The 20016-nt window shown below is 35.6% G+C and overlaps 1 protein-coding gene across 15 annotated transcripts in view; it reads right to left on the reverse strand.

The window, feature by feature from the left end:
* The window catches only part of LOC140153752 (uncharacterized), a 107660-nt gene that overhangs the window by 87215 nt on the left and 429 nt on the right, over window positions 1-20016 (reverse strand). For 14 of the 15 annotated variants that reach the window (XM_072176589.1, XM_072176587.1, XM_072176594.1 and 11 more), the window contains exons 2-18: window positions 19944-19991; window positions 19379-19603; window positions 18545-18652; window positions 12691-13056; window positions 10391-10615; window positions 10161-10268; window positions 8799-9164; window positions 8069-8302; window positions 7644-7955; window positions 6846-6893; window positions 6214-6438; window positions 4432-4539; window positions 3927-4268; window positions 3115-3351; window positions 2621-2929; window positions 2418-2468; window positions 1842-2066 (exon numbers count right to left, since the gene is read on the reverse strand). In XM_072176589.1, coding sequence (XP_072032690.1) covers window positions 1842-2066; window positions 2418-2468; window positions 2621-2929; window positions 3115-3351; window positions 3927-4268; window positions 4432-4539; window positions 6214-6438; window positions 6846-6893; window positions 7644-7955; window positions 8069-8302; window positions 8799-9164; window positions 10161-10268; window positions 10391-10615; window positions 12691-13056; window positions 18545-18652; window positions 19379-19603; window positions 19944-19991 — 3537 coding nt within the window. The remainder of the gene's footprint in view (window positions 1-1841; window positions 2067-2417; window positions 2469-2620; window positions 2930-3114; window positions 3352-3926; window positions 4269-4431; window positions 4540-6213; window positions 6439-6845; window positions 6894-7643; window positions 7956-8068; window positions 8303-8798; window positions 9165-10160; window positions 10269-10390; window positions 10616-12690; window positions 13057-18544; window positions 18653-19378; window positions 19604-19943; window positions 19992-20016) is intronic. The other variant, XM_072176600.1, reaches the window with a different exon arrangement.

A 20016-nucleotide genomic window follows, 5' to 3' on the forward strand; every position in this document is an offset into this window, starting at 1 on the left:
AGTATTTAAGAAGAAGAATTTATGTTATGCTATATTATGCTATGTTGTTTTATGTTGGGTTGTGTTATGTTATATGAAGAGCTTTGTTGCAAAACCCTTACATCCACTTTTGACTTTTTGAGAAAAACAGCTTTTTTTAATTGTGCAGTTATTACTTGTTCGATTTGATTCAATTTGGATTTGGATAAAGTGTTGATGAATAGAAACTAAAAGAATAGGTTTGGTACAATTTTCAAGCCTTCCTATTTTTTTTATTATTTCTTTTATATCGCACCTTTTGTGGATGTAAGGGGTTTTGCAACAAAATTAATTTACCCCTCTTCTAGAAACCACCTTTGCACTCAAATTTGAGCCCATTTGTTTGCACTACTTTATGCAACTTGACTAATGCTTTCAAAATCAAAAAGAAAAATCGAAATATCTCATTTACTTTTTTAATTATGAATTTTTAATTAAATTCGGGAAAATGGCATTTTTTGGATATTTCCGAAGCTACACCTTTTGTTAATTAAAATAATTTTTTCAAACATAGTGACCCAAAAACAGTTCCTTTTGGTTTAAACAGGTAAAGAACATTCCTGGCTACTATTATACATCAAAAAATTTAAAACATAGCAATTCTATATTCATTTTAAGTTCAGATTTCTGGAAATTCCCTAAGATTTCCCAAACGGGAAATATACAATATCTCCGGAAGGGAAAGTGGTATGAAGGTCAAACAACCACCAAAATGTGTATTTTTACCCACACTATAATGTCATGTCAATAACTCAATTTCAGCCAAAAGTGGATGTAAGGGCTTTTGAAACAGAGCTCTTCATATGTTACTAGATTTCGCGGTTATCGAGTTGCGCAGTTTTCTAACAATACTTGTTATGAATGTTTTTTGACAGCAGCTAGTCCTTAAGGGAAGGGGTATGAGCGTTTGGACAGTATTTATTGTGGGACATAAGAGCACATCAGACATATCGAATTGCATTCTGAATACGAAGAATGGCCTTCTGATATCAAATAATTTTGATTTTTTGAAATTCGCAATGTAATACAGATTTTATGGCAAATCATTAAAAATTGATATTTTTGATATTTAACAGTACTCGAAGTAAACTTTATAAATCTGATGATTTCTACCTAAAGTGTATGTAGGTGGGATGAAAAGCCGACGATCGATTGAAAATTTTGACCTTTCGTATTGAAGATATGGATTTTTTTCCCAAAACACACAAAAAAATTGGTCTTTTGGGGAAAAATCCATATCTTCAATATGAAAGGTCAAAATTTTCAATTGATCGTCGGCCTTTCCTCCTTGCTACATACACTTTAAGACTATATCATTAAATTTATAAATTTACTTCGAGGACTGTTATATCTCCAAAATGTGAAAAATATCACATTTTAATAATTTGTCATAAAATTTGTGTTATATCGTGAATTTCAAAATATGAAAATTATTTGATACCAGAAAGACATGCTTCGTATTCAGAATGCAATTCGATACGTCTGAGGTGCTCTCATGTCCCGCAAAAAATACTGTCGAAACGCCATAAACGCTCGTTCTAGATCCCTTAATGGCGTCAAAAATATTTATTTTGTGTAAAATAAAATCGGCGAATGCCCCTTTGAATAACTTTCATCCTCTTTTTTCATGCTTTCATTTTTTATGTCTATGTTTTGTTTCTTTTTGTTGTTTTCTTTCTTTCCTTTCGTTTTGTTTTTCGTTTCTCTTTTTCTAATTTTTCTTTCTTTCTTTTTTTTTTCTTTCGTTATTTATGTTATGTTATCATATTATGTGATTTTGTGTCATTGCATAAAGAATAATGCACATGTAGTAACAGCATTACCTGCACAGTCATCTTCATCACTGTTATCCCTGCAGTCATCACTGGTTCCATCACACCATTGATCCCACTCAATGCATCTCCCATTAGCACAGTTAAACTGTGTAGCAGGACAACACATGAGTTCGTCACTTCTATCAGCACAGTCTACGAAACTATCGCACCAGAATTCATTTGCAATGCATTCACCAGAGTCACAGCGTGATTGGTTTTCTGGACACGGTGTTTCTAGGAATAAAGGTTAAGTAGGATTGCGTCAGAATTTGTTATTTCAGTTTCGCAAAACCGGAACAGCATAGACTCTTCCTACGTAATTGGTTAAAGGGTTAAACACGCCCAGTTTCAAAATAAACGAAGTATCTTTGTAACAAAATCATTAATGTCGCTGTATCGGTTAGGTATAATTATGTCACTTAAATTGCAGGATTAATTTACTCTACAACATAATTTAGCGCAAGTTAGCACTTTCCTGCGATTAACTACGATTGACTGCGTTTGATCTGAATTTGCTGTTTAGCAGAATTTTATGTATTTTTGCATAATTTATAGCCAAATTCCCCGCGTTTTAATACGACTTACCTGTTGTTCCAGCAGCTGGCGTAACACTTTCCGCGGTAGTTTGAGCAGTTACTACAAAAACATTGAAATAATTGATATATACATTTCAATACTTTTTTTTTAATATATGGCTTAATGAGCAAATCATTTTAAAGAATGTGCGTTACGTGTATACCAACTTAATCGTATCAAAAGCAAAATAAACTTAACATCCAAACACTTACTGGTCTCAAATGTGAACGGAGGAACTCCAAGATCTAAAGCTACTCCTTCGTCCTGTCCTTCAGTTTCTACAACAGCGCCAATTTCAACATCATATGGTGTCTCTGGTTGCAAACCCGTAATTGTGTAACTTGTGTCGCCTTCAGCAGGAACGTACACCGTTTGTGACGGACCGCCGTCTTGTGGAGTTAATGTAACAGCGTATTCCGCGATGTTGCGCGGAGGGATGCTGTCTAATGTTGGTGGAGCGTCATCCCAATTGAGGGTGATTGATCTTCCTCCAATATCGCCAACGGTTGGAGGTGGTAATTCTGATTATAAAATGAGTAAAATAATCAATTGTAAATGATTACCATTACGTTATACTAGTACTATATTGCCTCGTACAAGTGTATCAGTCCTCAGCATTGGTTCACTGGACAATTTAACACGTTACTAAACACACACAAAATGTAGCTTAAATACGACCATGTTAGAAAAACGTTTTGTTTCTTACCAACATCACAAATTTGAGTTTCATCGCTGTTATCTCTACACTGATTCCTTCCATCGCAAACATTTTCCGGGTCCGTACATAATCCATTCATACACATGAACTGGAATGGACAGCTAGCACAGAAATCTTCGTCTTCATCACTGGCATCAGCACAGTCGTCAAACCCATCACATGCCCATTCTTTGGAGACGCATGCTCCATCATCGCAGAAGAACTCATCAGGTGGACATGTTGGTGCTGTTCATTATAAACAAAACAATCAGATTATAACAATATGACATAGGTCTGACTGTTTTACATTTAAACTTATGTCATATTTTATAACCATATAAAAATGGTATGAGACTCAAGTAGGCATGATTAGGTACAATTGTAAGTTTGGTAAATGAATAAATTCAGAGCAATAAATATCACAATATGTAGGCGTTTACATTCTCTACGTGTTATTTGTATACCTGCGTGCACACTCTTTATAATAATTTATCATATTAGATTGTTACTCGATCGTTGTTGTCTAAATCCTTAATTTCATATGTTGGTTCGCTTGTTAAAAATCGCAACATCCGGAGGAGGCGCCCTATTTAGCATTGGCTTCATATATTTAATTATTTAAGTTATTTTCCACCTGATGTACCCGGCTGAAAAAATCACTAAGATAATTAAATGTCCAAAGCTAACATTAAATAGGGCGCCTACGCCTTGTAATTTTAAAACAATAACGACAATCCTTTTATTGACGATACCGTTTTCTAAAACAGGTATGACATCTTTCCACACAATTACACTTGATTACTTTTAGATTGTATTCGTACCTTCTGTGCCACAAGCGTTTTCATCGCTACCATCAAAACAATCGCTTTCCCCATCACACTCCCACAGACCATTGACGCATCCGCCACCATCACATTCAAATTCATCATTTTCACATGTGCAATTCAATTCATCAGAATTATCTGAACAATCGTAAATATAATCGCATCTGTAGGCATCTGGTACACATTGTAAACCATCATCACACGGCGTTGTATCGGTTGGACAGTCACAAGATAATTCATCGCTTCCATCAAAACAGTCAGCTTCACCGTCACACCGCCATGTGGCATTTACACATCCACCACTGGTGCATTCAAATTCAACAGTGGAATCGCATTCACCTTATACAAAGAAAGACAATACGCATGATTCAATAAATTTATAATTTGCAATTAGCACTGGTATAAATTATACCAGTGCGGTGGGCATCAAATATCAATAAACTGAAACGGGTCGGTACTAAGAGATTTAAGATATTCGTTAAGTAGAAAATATTATACTTACAGTCGACCATTTCATCGCTATTGTCCTCACAATCTGCTACCCAATCACACCTGTAATCACTTGGTATACACACGTTAGTACGACATCTGTATTCATCCTCCGTACATTCTGTTTAAAGAATGATATTATAAATTAACGATATATGAAATAATACACATTTTGACAGACCATCAGTTGTTACAATCCATTTCAACACAAGTCGTGTCTTATTGTTTATTTTATGTTATGCTATGGTTTATCACCCCGTGAGTACATTTATCAGGACTGTTAGATATCATACTATTGGCAAACTCAAACATTTTTGACTTTTTGTCAAAAATATTGTTTTGGGAATTAAATTAACCAATTTCTCCTAGGCAAGATAATGCGGACTGCAAAAAAATCGCGTGCAGCAGCTTTGTGACATAATATTTTGGTCTTATATGAGAAGATATATGTCCCATCAATAACCCCTTTTCTCATAATTTAATCCTCTATTTCAAGTAGCTGCTGATACATTGATAATAAAAACAAGGAGAAACAAATCAAATCGATCATTCCGGTACTACCCAGCAAACACAGAACGTTTTCGACATCATTCGCAAAAGGTTAGAAAAGGTTACCAGAAAACGTTTAAATGTCGGGTTATATAAAGGGTATAAAGGGTATAGAATGTTTTCATAGCGTTCAAAAACATTTTTGATAATCTACTGCAAATATTCTAATGTTACTTAAAGGAGTATTTCGTGATCCTAGCATCCTCTTTTTATGACATTTTCCAGTACATATCCATTAAAAAAACCTATTCCCAAAATTTCAGTTGATTCCGATTTTGCGTTTGCGAGTTATGCATGATAATTTGATTACACTGCTCCGTAGACAATGCGTTGTAATTTCGTTCTGGTGCACCAGAACGAAAATCAAATTTCACGATATCTTTGCTAAACGAATTAATCTGCAAGAAATATTTTGTACATAAACATTATGTAGCCATAGGTTTCCAGTGATATAAAAATCTCAACTTTTTTTTTTGAGAAAAGTGGGGGGATGAGGCTGTGGATCACGAAATGCCCTTTTAAGTGTTAGCAAAATATTTGCCAAAAAATGTTTTGCTATAACATTTTGAAAACATTTTAAAAACATTGCCGGAGTGTGTTTTCATACATAACAATTTAAAACGTTTTCATGACCTTTATATAATCCAACATTTAATGTTATATATTAAAACGTTTTTACCAAAACGAAAAACCCAAAATATAACCTGTTGAAAACGTTTTTAAATCGTTTTGTGTTTGCTGGGTAGTTAGTCTCGGCTCGTGCATGTATAACATGACCACAACCCAATGAAAGTGTCTTTTCACGTATGTCATGAGAATAATTTATGTTATGTGTTATGTTATATTATATTATGTTATATTATGTCATGATATGTTATATTGAGTTATTATGTTATGTAATTTATGATGTCATCTTGTGTGATGCTGTGTCACCACATATTTGCAAAAACGATGCTATTTCAGTTGAAATCCACACTACCCCTATGGAAGATTTTGGAAATATCTTCTACAGGGGGAATATGTTTTTTAAATGTAATTGGTAAGAGGTAATCATTTTGAAACCCATACTCCCTCTGTATTATGCCTTTACCTATATCTTCAACAACTGGAGTGCGTATTTTAAATAGAATTTACGCAATTGTCTATTCTATTCAAAATTGATACTCCCTTTGTGGAAGACTTTAGCTAAATCTTCCACGGGGGTAGTGTGGATTTTAAATGGAATAGCCCATGATAATAGTATTACCTGCACAATTATCTTCATCGCTGTTATCCCTGCAGTCATCACTGGTTCCATCACACCATTGATCCCACTCAATGCATCTCCCATTAGCACAGTTAAACTGTGTTTCAGGACAACACATGAGTTCATCACTTCTATCAGAACAGTCTGCAAAACTATCGCACCAGAATTCACTTGAAATGCATTCACCATCGTCACAACGTGATTGGTTTTCTGGACACGGTGTTTCTAGGAATAAAGGGCAAGTGGGATGACATTAGAATTTATTATTCCAGTTTTGTAGAAGCATATTCCTTCGTAATTAGTTACCATGGTAATGAAGAAGTATAAATCGATATATTTTAAATTTGTTATAACAAAGTCCATAATAATAATGTCGCGCGATATGCAAATGACATTTCCCGGCAAACTGGTTTATTACGAGGGGCTGTAATGAAAGTAATGAAAGTTGTCTTGTGACCATAATCCATACATGGGGTCACAAAACAACTTTCATTACTTACTGACCACCCCTCGTATAATACGCCGCCTGAGAACACTAAATAATGACTATGTCATTGAAGATTTGCAAAAGCTATTTCACTCGTTTATAGATGAGCCTAATGAATTTGTTTCAAGTATCAAATTAATATTACCTGTAGTACCAGGTGCAGTAGTTCCTGCCTCTGTGGTTGGTGCTATTACTAGAAATATAAAAAATATTTAAAATATTTGCATCAAAACTCTACTTTTAATCAACAATTCATCGTTCCACAAAACACAACACATCCCAAGTGACCAGATCATCGCTATTGTCGGATCCCAGTGGGCACAGGTTAGGATTTCGACGTTGAATCAACGTTGATACAACGTCGAAGTTTCAACCTAACCTGATTTCAACTAACCTCTAGGTTGAAATCGGATTGAAATCAGGTTGAAGTCCATTTGCAAATACAACGTGATTTCAACCTGATTTCAACGTCGAAATTGATTCGACGTCAAAATTTCAACGTGATTTCAACATCAGGTGTGCCCTCTGGGATGGGAGCTGTTCTAGTTCTGAATGTAATTTCATTGTGAGATGAGTTGATATCTAAATATTGATTTCAAAAGGGATTACGGAGTATACTGTATATCACATGGGTATACAAATATGGTATGTTTATCTATATTACCCCATTCATCTTGTAATATATCATTAACTCTCTTCACGCGGGTGTCGACTGCAGACGACAAGTTCAAAAAAAAAATTCAAAATTCAAAATTTCAGAAATGTAAATTTTCATGACCATATTTGGAATCAGCATGAAAAATGCATTAAAATGAGTACAAACAAGCCTAGTATTGATTCAGTAGTTTTTAAGATAGCTTTTTATATTTTGAGAAAATAATTCAAAACTTGAACTTTTTCCATTGAAGCGCATCGCTAGCACGCAGAGCATTAAGTATCTTACTTGTTTCAGCAATCATTGGAGCCACTCCCAGACTACTATAGATTTCAGGATCTTCTTGTCCTTCAGTTTCTATAACAGGTGCAATTTCAATGTCGTATATTGTTTCTGGTTTTAAACCAGTTGCTTTAAACTCTGTATCAGCCATAGCAGGAGCATAAAAGGTTTGTGAAGGACCACCGTCTTGTGGAGATAAAGTAACAGCGTATTCCGTGATGGTTCGTTGAGGGTTGCTGTCGAGTTGTGGTGGAGCCTCGTCCCAATTGAATGTGATAGACCTTGATCCAACATCGCCGATGGTTGGTGACGGTAATTCTGAAAACAACATTTTCAGGTAATCAAATGAACCATCCATTGCACTTTCATATTATGTAAGTTTTTGTATCTATGAGATCATGTAAGTACGAGAGACGATGAGATTTACTTACCGACGCAGATCTGAGTTTCGTCGCTGTCATCGCCACAGTGATCTCTGCCGTCGCATACATTGTCCAGGTCAGTACATCTTGCGTTTGAACAGAAAAATTGGAACGGACATGTGGCACAGAAGTCTTCATTTTCATCATAACCACTAGGGCAATCCATCACACCATCACATGCCCAGTCTTTTGGTATACACATGCCATCGTCACAAAAGAATTCACCTTCTGGACATGTTGGTGCTTTTACCAAATAAGGAAATAAGAATATCGTTAATTCAGTGCTACAATCGAAATAGGAAATATGTTATCACTTTCGAAAAATGCACATATCGAGGGTTCAGAACTAGAAAGCTGTAACTCACTATGATCTGCTCTCACAAAATGAGCATAAAATTGGCTCCTTTCTTTGGTCTTCAAAATCAATATTTCCTCAATAATGTCTATTCTTTTCTATTGAATTTAGCGATGATTAATGGACTGTGTCTTTTATAGTGCCCTGTCGACTTTATGCTCATTTTGTGGGAGCAGGTGATTGTGAGTTGAGGCTTCCTGGCTCTCAACCCTCGATATGAGATATTAGCACATTTTGTTTTCTTTCTCTTTTTTTTCTGAAATTATCATCATTTATGAAAATCTCATGTCAATTAATTATTTATTTGCCGCTGCAGTTGTAAAGTTCTTAGAAATACTTAAGAGAGTAAAATAGTGATCCTTCACAAAACAAAAACAATCTTACCTTCTGTAGGTGTCTCGGTTGAGAAACATCCACTTTCATCACTTCCATCAACACAGTCTTCTTCCCCATCACAAACCCACGTGCCGTTGATGCACCCTCCGATGTCACATTCAAATTCGGAATCAAGATCACATGTGCAGTTAGCAATTTCATCACTGTAGTCATAACAGTCACTGACGTAATCGCAGGCGTATTCTTCTGGTATGCACAATAAACCATCTTCACATGCAAATTCATCTTCTAAACAGGTGCAGTTTCCTGCTTCGTCGCTATAATCGAAGCAGTCTGGTTCTCCGTCACATTGCCATGTGATATTGACACATCCACCACTTGCGCAAGAAAACTCGATTTCGGGGTCACATTCACCTGGATTTAAAAAAGGAAGAATTCAAGCTTTAAAAGTTAACACTGAAAAAAAGTCGACAGCACTATAGCAATATTCATCCAAGCGCTATATACAAATCGAACATGGATTTTTTCTGGATTTAGGGACCATTTGCAAACACTTGTAACGGGGGACTGGTGCAAAAAGGGGGCCTTGAAAATTCTTATCCCTCTGAAGGGGGCCTTTCAAAATATCACCTTAATTTTTCTCGTAGAACATGAGTTTACACTATAGTCACTAGCAGTCAAGTTAGCTCAATCGATAAGGTGTTCGACTACGGTATGGTGCTAGAGGTTGCGGGTTCGAACCTTGGCGGTGCCTAGTACGCTCTCGTGGACAAATAGAGTTGTAATGGAATGTATAGTGTCTGGGCTCTTTGTAGTCCCCGAATTGTTGTTAAATGGTTTATGGAATGATGTGGGGCCGTAGTGGTCAGCGACAACCTGTAAAGTGTGCTGAGGCTTGTGGATCAACGTCTAGGCGTTGTGCCTATGCGTAGCGCACTATAAATTACTGCGCTTTTCTTTTCTTTGGGGTTGACGTTCATTTTTCATGACCAAAAAGGGGGGGCGGGGCTGAAAATAATTTTTGGTCCGAAAGGGGTGGGGGCCTGAAAAAATATGTGAATTTTTCTTTTTTGCACCAGGCCCCCTGTTACAAGTGTTTGTGAACGGTCCCTTGGTTTGATAGGGTGTTAGGGAAATGTGATGGTCGTGCTTGAATTTATTTTGTAGGTAAACATTGTCTTCCATCAAAATATAAATAAATAGTCTTATCCAATGCTTATTATTTTTGCCATGACCATGAGATGAACATTTAAGATATATCATATGGGTTTTCACCTTAATTTAATAAGGAATCACGCATCACCTAAAATTAATGTTTGTATTTCAAAAGAAAACGATGAACGTTTAGAATTCCAAATAAAACGGCATCTTTATCGAGTTTACTGGAAGGATTATTAGTAAATTGCTTACATTCATCAATTTCATCACTGTTGTCTTCACAATCAGGAACGTAGTCACATCTGTATTCACTTGGTATACACACGTTGGTACGACATCGGTATTCATCCTCGGAACATTCTAAAAGTTTACAGGGAAAGATTTAAGTGAATGCAATTCCAATAAAATTATAGATATAATTCAGACTTGACTCAGAAAATTGAATTGAAACGTTACTTTTTATATTGAATGTAAAGGCATACCTGCACAGTTATCCTCATCGCTGTTGTCTCTGCAATCATCACTGGTTCCATCACACCATTGATCCCACTCAATGCATCTCCCATTAGCACAGTTAAACTGTGTGTCAGGACAGCACATGAGTTCGTCACTTCTATCCTCACAGTCTGCATAGTCGTCACACCAGAATTCACTTGGAATACATTCTCCATCACCACAGCGTGTTTGGTTTTCTGGACACGGTGGTGCTATGGATGAACATGTAATAGGAGTATGTTTGAAGTTATGGATAATAAAAACATCTCTAAAAAGTACCTGATGCGCATTTTGACACCACATTTGATACGATAGCCCAGAAAACAATAAAACACCGGTCAATGTAATGTAGTGAGGTCCAGATTTTAAAGTTGCACTTACATACAAATTTTTACAATTCAAAAACACTCAGATATCATTACACAGATTTCCTTCCATAATACACTAAATACAAAATCAATACAATTTACTTCAACTTTCAAATCTTGGGTTACATTGATTTAAATGTACACTGTGACGTCAATATTTAGTCAATTGCTACTAATCAGGTATCGCAATGTGCCATGATGCAGTCATGTCTGCAGTAGAATTCATCTCGACCTTTGCAGGACTTAACCCCATTAAAAGCTATTAAACCAAGATAACACTCATTGAAACAGCTCAACTGATTAAATCGGATCTTCTCTGGTTGTGCACAAGTGACTGTTTTCATGTGCGATATCGCAATAAAGCTGGTATTCATAGCTTCAGTTGGGTAACCGATTATAAAGGAAACGAAAGAAAACAATGTTATGTGTGGCTTTGTTCACGAAATCAGACAATGGCGTGCTTTTTGTAAACCAGCATTCTTGAAAATGAGCAACATAATGATTTTTGACTTAACACGGTTTGGAAATAATTTCTTCATATTTTTGGTGTTATCTGTCGTTTACATGTCCTTCCTAAAACACAAAAGTACGACCCTCTCCAAACACCTAAATAAGCTAAAAATTTAGGACATGTTACAAAACTATATTGTCTAGAATTTTAGAAGAGTACTTTTAATATTGGCCGGTTATTTTTCACACAGCGACGTTAACTAGGCAATGTACTATTACCTATAACATTAACTAAAACACCAAAGTACGAATATTTCCAAACATCTAAATTAGCTAAAATTTAGGACATGTTAAAAACTATATTTTCTAGAACTTTAGAAGAGTACTTTTAATATTGGCCGGTTATTTTTCACACAGCGACGTTAACTAGTCATATCCCCATACTGTTAACGTAGGGCTATTTGTAAAGGTCACGCGTCAATGGGAAAGAGCACTGTGTATTGTGTATAGGAAAACGGACAGTAACTGCAGTATGCAGAAATAACGCACTTTACAGATTTGTAATACAATCATCCGTTTTTTAATAATGGTCATTATTTAAGGGGGGTTAGTTATTTTTTTTAGATGTTTACAATACTGATGCATACATGAGTACAATACACACCAACACCGACCCCGACATAGAAAGACATAATCGCAACATCATGCACGCATAAACATACTGGTATAAACATACGATACTTAATCATGATCCGTCATGGGGGGGGCTGATGAATTTTTTCCAGGGGGCGATTTTGGGAAAAGTGGACTCTATTCTCAAAATATAAAACCTCGCAAACTGTGACTTTTTGGAACTTCTTTATACTTTTGCCAATTGGGGGAGGGCATGCGGCCGGTCAGGTTATTTTTTTGTTATACGTTCGGTCAGGTTGTGTTTTTGACATTAATCTTGTCAGCCAGTAATTAAGTTCCTTCAATAGTTATAATTTACCTCAGTAGACAAGGTTCTTTACATTTGATCCAAAAATTGCAGTTTAATACTTGTGTACGTTTATCAACACTTGATGAGTAGTGACTGCTATTGACAACCGACACTAAAAGTAGTTCCAGCGCTGATCTTAGAGTTGCCGGTTTTCTTGATCCCGGTTTCAGAAACTCACTAAAAATGTGAGATAATTGGTACTCTCCTTCGTCTCTGTTCATGGTCTCACAATTATTGCACATTTTTGATGAGTTTCTGAATTACAGATCAAGAAAATCCCTTTAAAAAAAACCAACTGTCAACTCTAAGAGCAGCACTGGAACTATTTCTGGTGTGGATTATCTGTAGCAGGTACTACTCATCGAGTGTTGATAAAGGCAACATTGGCTGCTAAAACGTACACAAGTAGTAGATCAGAAACAAAGAACCTTGTCTGCTGAGTTAACTATACCGATCCTGATTAATCTGTTCAATCATTACAATTTACCTGTTGTGCCGGGTTCCATAGTAGTAGCATTACAAACGATTTCATCACTACCATCATAACAGTCTTCTTCATCATCACAAATCCATTGACCATTAATACATCCACCACTTTCGCATTCGAATTCAATTTCCGGATCGCACTCGCAGTCTGCCACCTCATCGCTGTTATCTCCACAATCATTAACATAATCACACCGATAAGAATCTGGTACACATTCACCATTATCACATTGAAATTGATCCTCACTACAAGTACAGTTGACTTCATCACTGCCATCGAAACAGTCCTCTTCAGAGTCACAATACCAGGTAGCGTTAATACAACCACCTCCAGCACACATAAATTCTGTTTCTGGATCACAAACGCCTTTACATAAAATATAACAAGAAAAAAACTCAGGATAGAGGTAAATTTATGGATCGCCTTTTATGACGTCCATACACATAATATATTAACATACCTTTGAATCACTTAATTGCAATTCTGGGTAAAAACCACATGTGCCTGCTAACGGTCAAAAAATTTTTATTGAATGAGGTGAAAGGGGTTTGGTAGTAGGTTACAAAAAGTCACATCAAAAATTCCTCCGGAGCTTGTTGCCATAGCAACGGCAGATTTTATGATTTTGGCGATTTTTGCTAATTTTGGGGTGAAAATAAAGAAAAATATGTACTTTTATGAATTGCTCCTGACTTTAAATTTGAGGTCACATTAAAAAAAAAACCTTACCACCATAAAGTACCATCTTTGTGCTTTCCCCAGATACAAAAAATATTTCAATAATATTTCCCTATGTGCAATTTTAGGGCTGGGCAACATTGCCAATTTAGCACTTTTGAAAAAATGCTAATTTTTACCCTATCTTTGAAGTCTACAAACTAATTTTGCTTGAGCACCGATAATTATTTCCTCTTTGTTGGTACTTGGGCAGACATTGCCCCTTCCAAATTTGGTCAAAAATCTCTGGGGCTATTTGACCTGTAAAGCCAGTGTTGCCAGAAAGTTTGATAATTTTCAAAAAATGCAGTTTTCAAAATAATGCATTTTCTACATATTTACTCATGTAACCTTTAATACCACCAACTTAATTGAAATATTTGCACACTTTGCACACATGATTAGACACACACTGCAACGTAAGCAACACTTTGAGGCTGGGGACAAGTCCTGTCCTGCAAAAACCGGTATTGCCAGAAAATCTTCCAATTTGTGCGTTTTACAATTATTTATTCGGCTAATTTTATACTATCAATGTTAGTTGAATAGAATGTGCATTTAAACATTATCTGATACAATACAGGTTCAGACACATAGGCTATTTTATCGACAGGTGGCATAGCAAGCCATAGGCTTGGGGACCTTGAGGATACTAAGCCTAGTCTTGACCAAAAATAGTCATTTTTGCATGGAATTTTTTTTTTAAATGACATAATTATATGCATCTTGAAAAGTGTATCAGCTTACTTAGAGATATATTTGGATCAAAAAAGTAAATCACAACATTTTTCTGTGACCTGTGGTTTTTGACCTATGACCTCTTGGAATTCATCAGTAGGCCTAAAATGTAGGATTTTAATGATTTTGGGCAAAAATGGGACCTTTTTTTACCACCATCTCAAACAGGTTTTGAAACTTAGGCAATGATGGTGTTACCAGATTATATGACAATTAATTTGAGTTCGTCAAAACATGCGTGTATTTGTTTAGAAATATAGCCTGGTAAAATGAATGATACGAACAATAATATAAACTTCAAACTCCCATATGCGGGCATCAATATTGACGTTTGCATTATTTGACACGCTCATTGAAATTCTCCACTAAATCAAGACATCCTTTTATTGTTCCGATGCCATCAATTTCTACTTCTACTTCTACGTTTACACTGGAACAGGACCTGTTGACGGGATACTTGTCCAGGGTGGAAAGGTAACATCACTGTCTTCACATGTTCACATGGAAACAACTATGCAGACAATATTTACCAGTTTACAATACAAGTAAAATCCAACTGGTGATGAAGCTAGTGGGTCATGATGTGCTGTTGCAATTAAAACACTCCCTATTTTCAACCATTTTCCCTAGTTTCTAACACAATCCTCAAGATAATTTTCTATCCGTTTGTGTATATGCTATCAATTTGGTTAAAATTGCCATTCCAAAAGTATTATGGTAACAATGATATGATCATTGAAGGGAGAAAAGATATAATACATACGGTAATACCCTAAAGGATGTTGAGGTCGAAGGTCATTTAGGGGTTGAAATAGCTGTGATTGGGCTCAAACTTGGTGAATATAAACCAAGAGGGGAATATGTTAAAATCACAGCAGAGGTCACTTCAGGTCAAACTTCATGTACGGGTCAAATTTCAAAATTGCTCTGATTAATTTGATTGTGAATAATAAATTGCTAAATAACATTTGACACAGAAGAAGACCTCTCTTACTTCCATACCCTTACTAAATTAGGTAGTATGAACGGCTACGGTGTCATGCTCAGATTTGCTTGAAAATGATACAGAATGTGGAGATGGGTGAGAAAAACTCACCTGCCAATTTTTAATTTTTTCCAAAAGAGCGTTTTTGACTTATGTAATTTTTTTTGATTGAAAAACCCCATAGACTTTGCACACGGCATGTTTTTGGCATGTTGCCAAGTTCTTCAAATCAACAAGTAATTTGTTTAAATGTGATTTTCTCTCCTTTATACCCACTGCATAAATCTGGTTTTTAATTTATTTTATTGCAAAAATGCTACTTAATAAAGGACAGCATTTTTTTCCAAGGTATTGGCCTTAACAAAGGAGATATAAAATGGTAATGTTAGTACATTTTTCAATTTTCTTGACTTTTTCTAGAAACACTAAATTACCTAAATTCTAGAATTTTTTTTGAGCTAACTATAGGTCCAATTTCAACAAACAAGGTGTCATATGAAAGGTAATCAAATTTAGAAAATTCTCTCGCCAGCTTTTTTTAATTAAGTGTTTCTATTTGAAGTTATAGGTGTTTCTAAATTTCTAAAATCAAAAATTTAAAAATTATTTTTCTAAAAAATTAAACACTTTATCCAAAAAAGCTGGCGAGAGAATTTAGATATTAAGCTTATACACCATCCCTGAAAGTTTGGAAACCATAGCACACTCCATGTTGGCAAAAAAAATTATAATGTGGAAAAATGTAGGTAATTTTCAAAAAATAAAGAAATACATAAGAAATGGTAAAATTTTTATGAAACTCTAAAAATAGGTGGAGTGAAGACTTATCTTTAGTTTGTTCTAAGTTTTAAATTAATACACAATTCCAATTTGTTATTGTGGCTATTTTGCTGCAAGCTTGATTAGCCGTTCATACTACCCCTTTGAAAGGTCTGATGTTTAACATTTTCCCTGAAAGACTCACAATTTTAAATATTCCCCTCCCGAGATGCCCAGGTTCAGGGATGTAAGGATGTGATCAACTGTGGAAGATAACATTCGATGGTCTTTATAATAAAACATGAAGGATCTAAAGATTTACCAAATCCTGCATACCAAATTTTTTTTATGTATGTGGGCCTAGATCTTGGCCACATCCCGGTCCACATTGAGTGTTTGGGGCGAATAATGTGGGCCTATAGAAGAATCCATTGAGCGAAGTGATGGTCAAAATTCAGTTGGCCATTACTGGGTCCCGTCTGCACCAAACTGGTGTTGTTACTGCCCAATTGGTTGGATTATATCGGCTTAAAAATCAATGTTGAATTCAATGAATATTGTGTTGTAAACTTTCATCATTCTTTTGTAACACGGGTGATGGAATGCAGTTTCATATCCCCACCAAGGCCCAGACGTGAATTCAGGGGGGGGGGGCTTCCTCCTTCCAGCTGCCCTCCCCTCCTTCCAAAAAAGAGGAAAGGAGAGAAGAGAAGAGAAGACTTTTTTGATCCAAACATATATCTTAGTAAGATGATACACTTTCCAAGATTATGTAATTTTTCAAAACATTTCCCATGTAAAAATTACTATTTTTGGTAAAAACTAGGCTTAGTATCCTCAAGGTCCCCTAAGCCTAAGGTGTACTAAGGCACCTGTCGAGAAGCTCGCCCATGTGTCTGAACCTATTATTGTACCAGATGATGTTTAAATGCACATTCTATTCAACTAACATTGATAGTATAAAATTAACCAAATAAATAATTGTAAAACACACAAATTGGAAATTTGGATAAATAAAGTAAGATTTTCTGGCAATACCGGTTTTTGCAAGACAGGACTTGTTCCCAGCCTCAAAGTGTTGCTTCCGTTGCAGTGTGTGTCTAATCATGTGTGCAAAGTGTGCAAATATGTCAATTGAGTTGGTGGCATTAAAGGTTACATGAGTAAATATGTAGAAAATGCATTATTTCGAAAAATGCATTTTTTGAAAATTATCAAACTTTCTGGCAACACTGGCTTTACAGGTCAAATAGCCCCAGAATTTTTTTACCAAATTTGGAAGGGCAATGTCTGCCCAAGTACCAACAAAGAGGAAATAATTATCGGTGCTCAAGCAAAATTAGTTTGTAGACTTCAAAGATAGGGTAAAAATAGCATTTTTTCAAAAGTGCTAAATTGGCAATGTTGCCCAACCCTAAAATTGCACATAGGGAAATATTATTGAAATATTTTTTGCATCTGAGGAAAGCACAAAGATAGTACTTTATGGTGGTAAGGTTGTTTTTTTAATGTGACCTCAAATTTAAAGTCAGGAGCAATTCAGAAAAGTGCATATTTTCCCCTATTTTCACCCCAAAATAGGCAAAAATCGCCAAAATCATAAAATCTGCCGTTGCTATGGCAACAAGCTCCGGAGGAATTTTTGATGTGCCCTTTTGTAGCCTACTACCAAAGCCCTTTCACCTCATGCAATAAAAATTTTTTGACCGTTAGCAGGCACATGTGGTTTTTACCCAGAATTGCAATTAAAGGAAGGTGACCTGATATATTTGGAAAATCAAATTCTTTAAAACTAATGTATAACATAAAATGTTGTCCCATTCAAGCATTTATGCAAAAAGATCATGTAAATGTTCCTTGTAAATGCGACTAATTCTTTATGGAATTGGGTTCATATAATGTTTTTATGATAATCATCATGTCATGTAATACATTGATATCAAATGAAAGATCCTATTATTCTCATTAACACACTGAACTAGAAGTTTCAAATCGGTGTATTTCCGAAGATATCACTAAAGAACAGCTGAATTAGTCGAAAACGTGGTATACCACAGTTGAGACTAGTTCAACAGTTTTTTGACGATTTCTTCGGAAATATACTGATTTGGAACGCCTAATTTCAATATGTTAATGAGAAAAATATGATCTTTCACCCGATACCAAAATCTGCATTTTGTTAGGCTAAAGTTGGGGATAAGGCTGTCAATCAGGTTATCCACCTTTAAAAGTGATTCGAATATTTGAGTCATTCAAACTAATGCAGTATACATAACGGGGTTACCCATTCTTAGATTAAAGCACAGATATTGGAACACAATATCTGTGATTAAAGCAATGTGTGATTTGCAAACAAGGACGCCCTCATTATTTTTCGAATATCTACTTTTTGCACGATTGTAATGACCAATGGTGTGCTTAAATATCCTGTGAAAGACTAAGTCTGACGTACTTTAATTCTAGTAAGAGTTTTCGCTTAAAACAGGATTCCCGGTTTTATTCGCCAATTCCCTTATAGAGATCCACAGTTAAGCGGTTAAGTGGTTTTCTTTCATTTTACCTCATAATTAAAAACTTTTTGACCGTTGTTAGGCCTTATATTTTTGGCAAAGAACAGCAAAATTGAAATTTGACCGAATTAAGAATTATCCTTACATCCATCGATCTCATCACTGTTGTCCTCACAATCGGACACGTAATCACATTTGTAATCACTTGATATGCAAACGTTGGTGCGGCACCTGTATTCATCCTCGGTGCAATCTAAATAGGGGTGAAATGGTGAGTGTTTTATACATGGAAAAAAATTCTGTATGAACCATTTTACATAATTATAAGCGTGATTTTAACCAAATCTGATGAATATTTGAAATGAGATGTGTTCACAGAGTAGTCCACGCATTACAAAAAATAAGATTTCTGTGTGGTTTGCTAGAGTACTTCAGGTTTTATTTCTCCCTCTAAATTGACGCTAAATCTTTAAAAAATTGCTTTATTACTTGTACAAAGAGCGCAAATGTGAGCAAGATTGTCACAACAATGCTCAAAGATAATAATAAATAAAGAGAGAGAGAGAGAGACCGGAACTATGGAAAAGTGAGCGTAAAAATACCAAAACATCTGTCAGTTGTTCCAAATCATGCCAGAAGTGTAGAGGAAACTTCATCCAAGGAATAAATTTTGTCGTCACGTAACTGCGTTATTAAATTTTATGTTCAATTATTTAAAAAAATTGCTCTGAGCCATAGCAGTCACCGACTTTTTCAACACGCAATGATATTTTGCAATAATTACGCTATATGAATAGCGAATATGATGAATGTGATGATGTAAATCTTTTTTTTTTTTTTTCTTAAATATCATTGCGATTGCTTAGACTTCAGCGTTACATGTGCAATTCTGCCCAAATGTGGCTCCCTGCTAAGGAGATTTTAGCTTAATACATGTATCAACACTCGTTTAAACTTCTTTCAGGCTCCTGGTCTTTACCTATACAGTTGTCCTCGTCACTGTTATCTCTGCAGTTATCTCTTCGTCCATCACACCATTGATCCCGCTCAATACATCTTCCATTAGCACAGTTGAAAGTTGTGTCAGGACAACATTGTAATTCATCACTTCTATCCGCACAGTCAGCAAAGCTATCACACCAGAATTCTTCTCCAATACACTCACCACTGTTGCATTGTTGATATCCGTCTGGGCAAGGTGATTCTTTATGTATATATAAAAAAAGAATTTAATTAATGTGTCGAATGAAATCTTAACCCCCTGAGCCCTACCTGCCGATTTAGCATTGCCTCTGATTGGTCAATTATATGATATCTTCACTTTAATCACCAATCAGAATGGAGCTTTGCAAATAATTCACCCCAATTTTTTGTGTGGTGAAATTATTCTAACAATGTTGCTAATTGGTCCAATTGATAATGAAAACTTCTTTTTGGCCAATCGGCAGGTAGTTCTCACGGGTTAATAAACACGCCCTAAGTGATATTTCGAAGATAAGTGGGATCAAGAACCGTATTTAATCAGTTAAATCAGTTGTTATTACCTGTTGTTGCAGTGTCTGTAGTGGCTGCTTCTGTCGTAGGAGCAAATACTATATACAACAAAATAAAAAGCAA

Source organism: Amphiura filiformis, chromosome 5 (genome assembly GCF_039555335.1).
Source record: "Amphiura filiformis chromosome 5, Afil_fr2py, whole genome shotgun sequence".
Lineage (NCBI taxonomy): Eukaryota > Metazoa > Echinodermata > Ophiuroidea > Amphilepidida > Amphiuridae > Amphiura > Amphiura filiformis.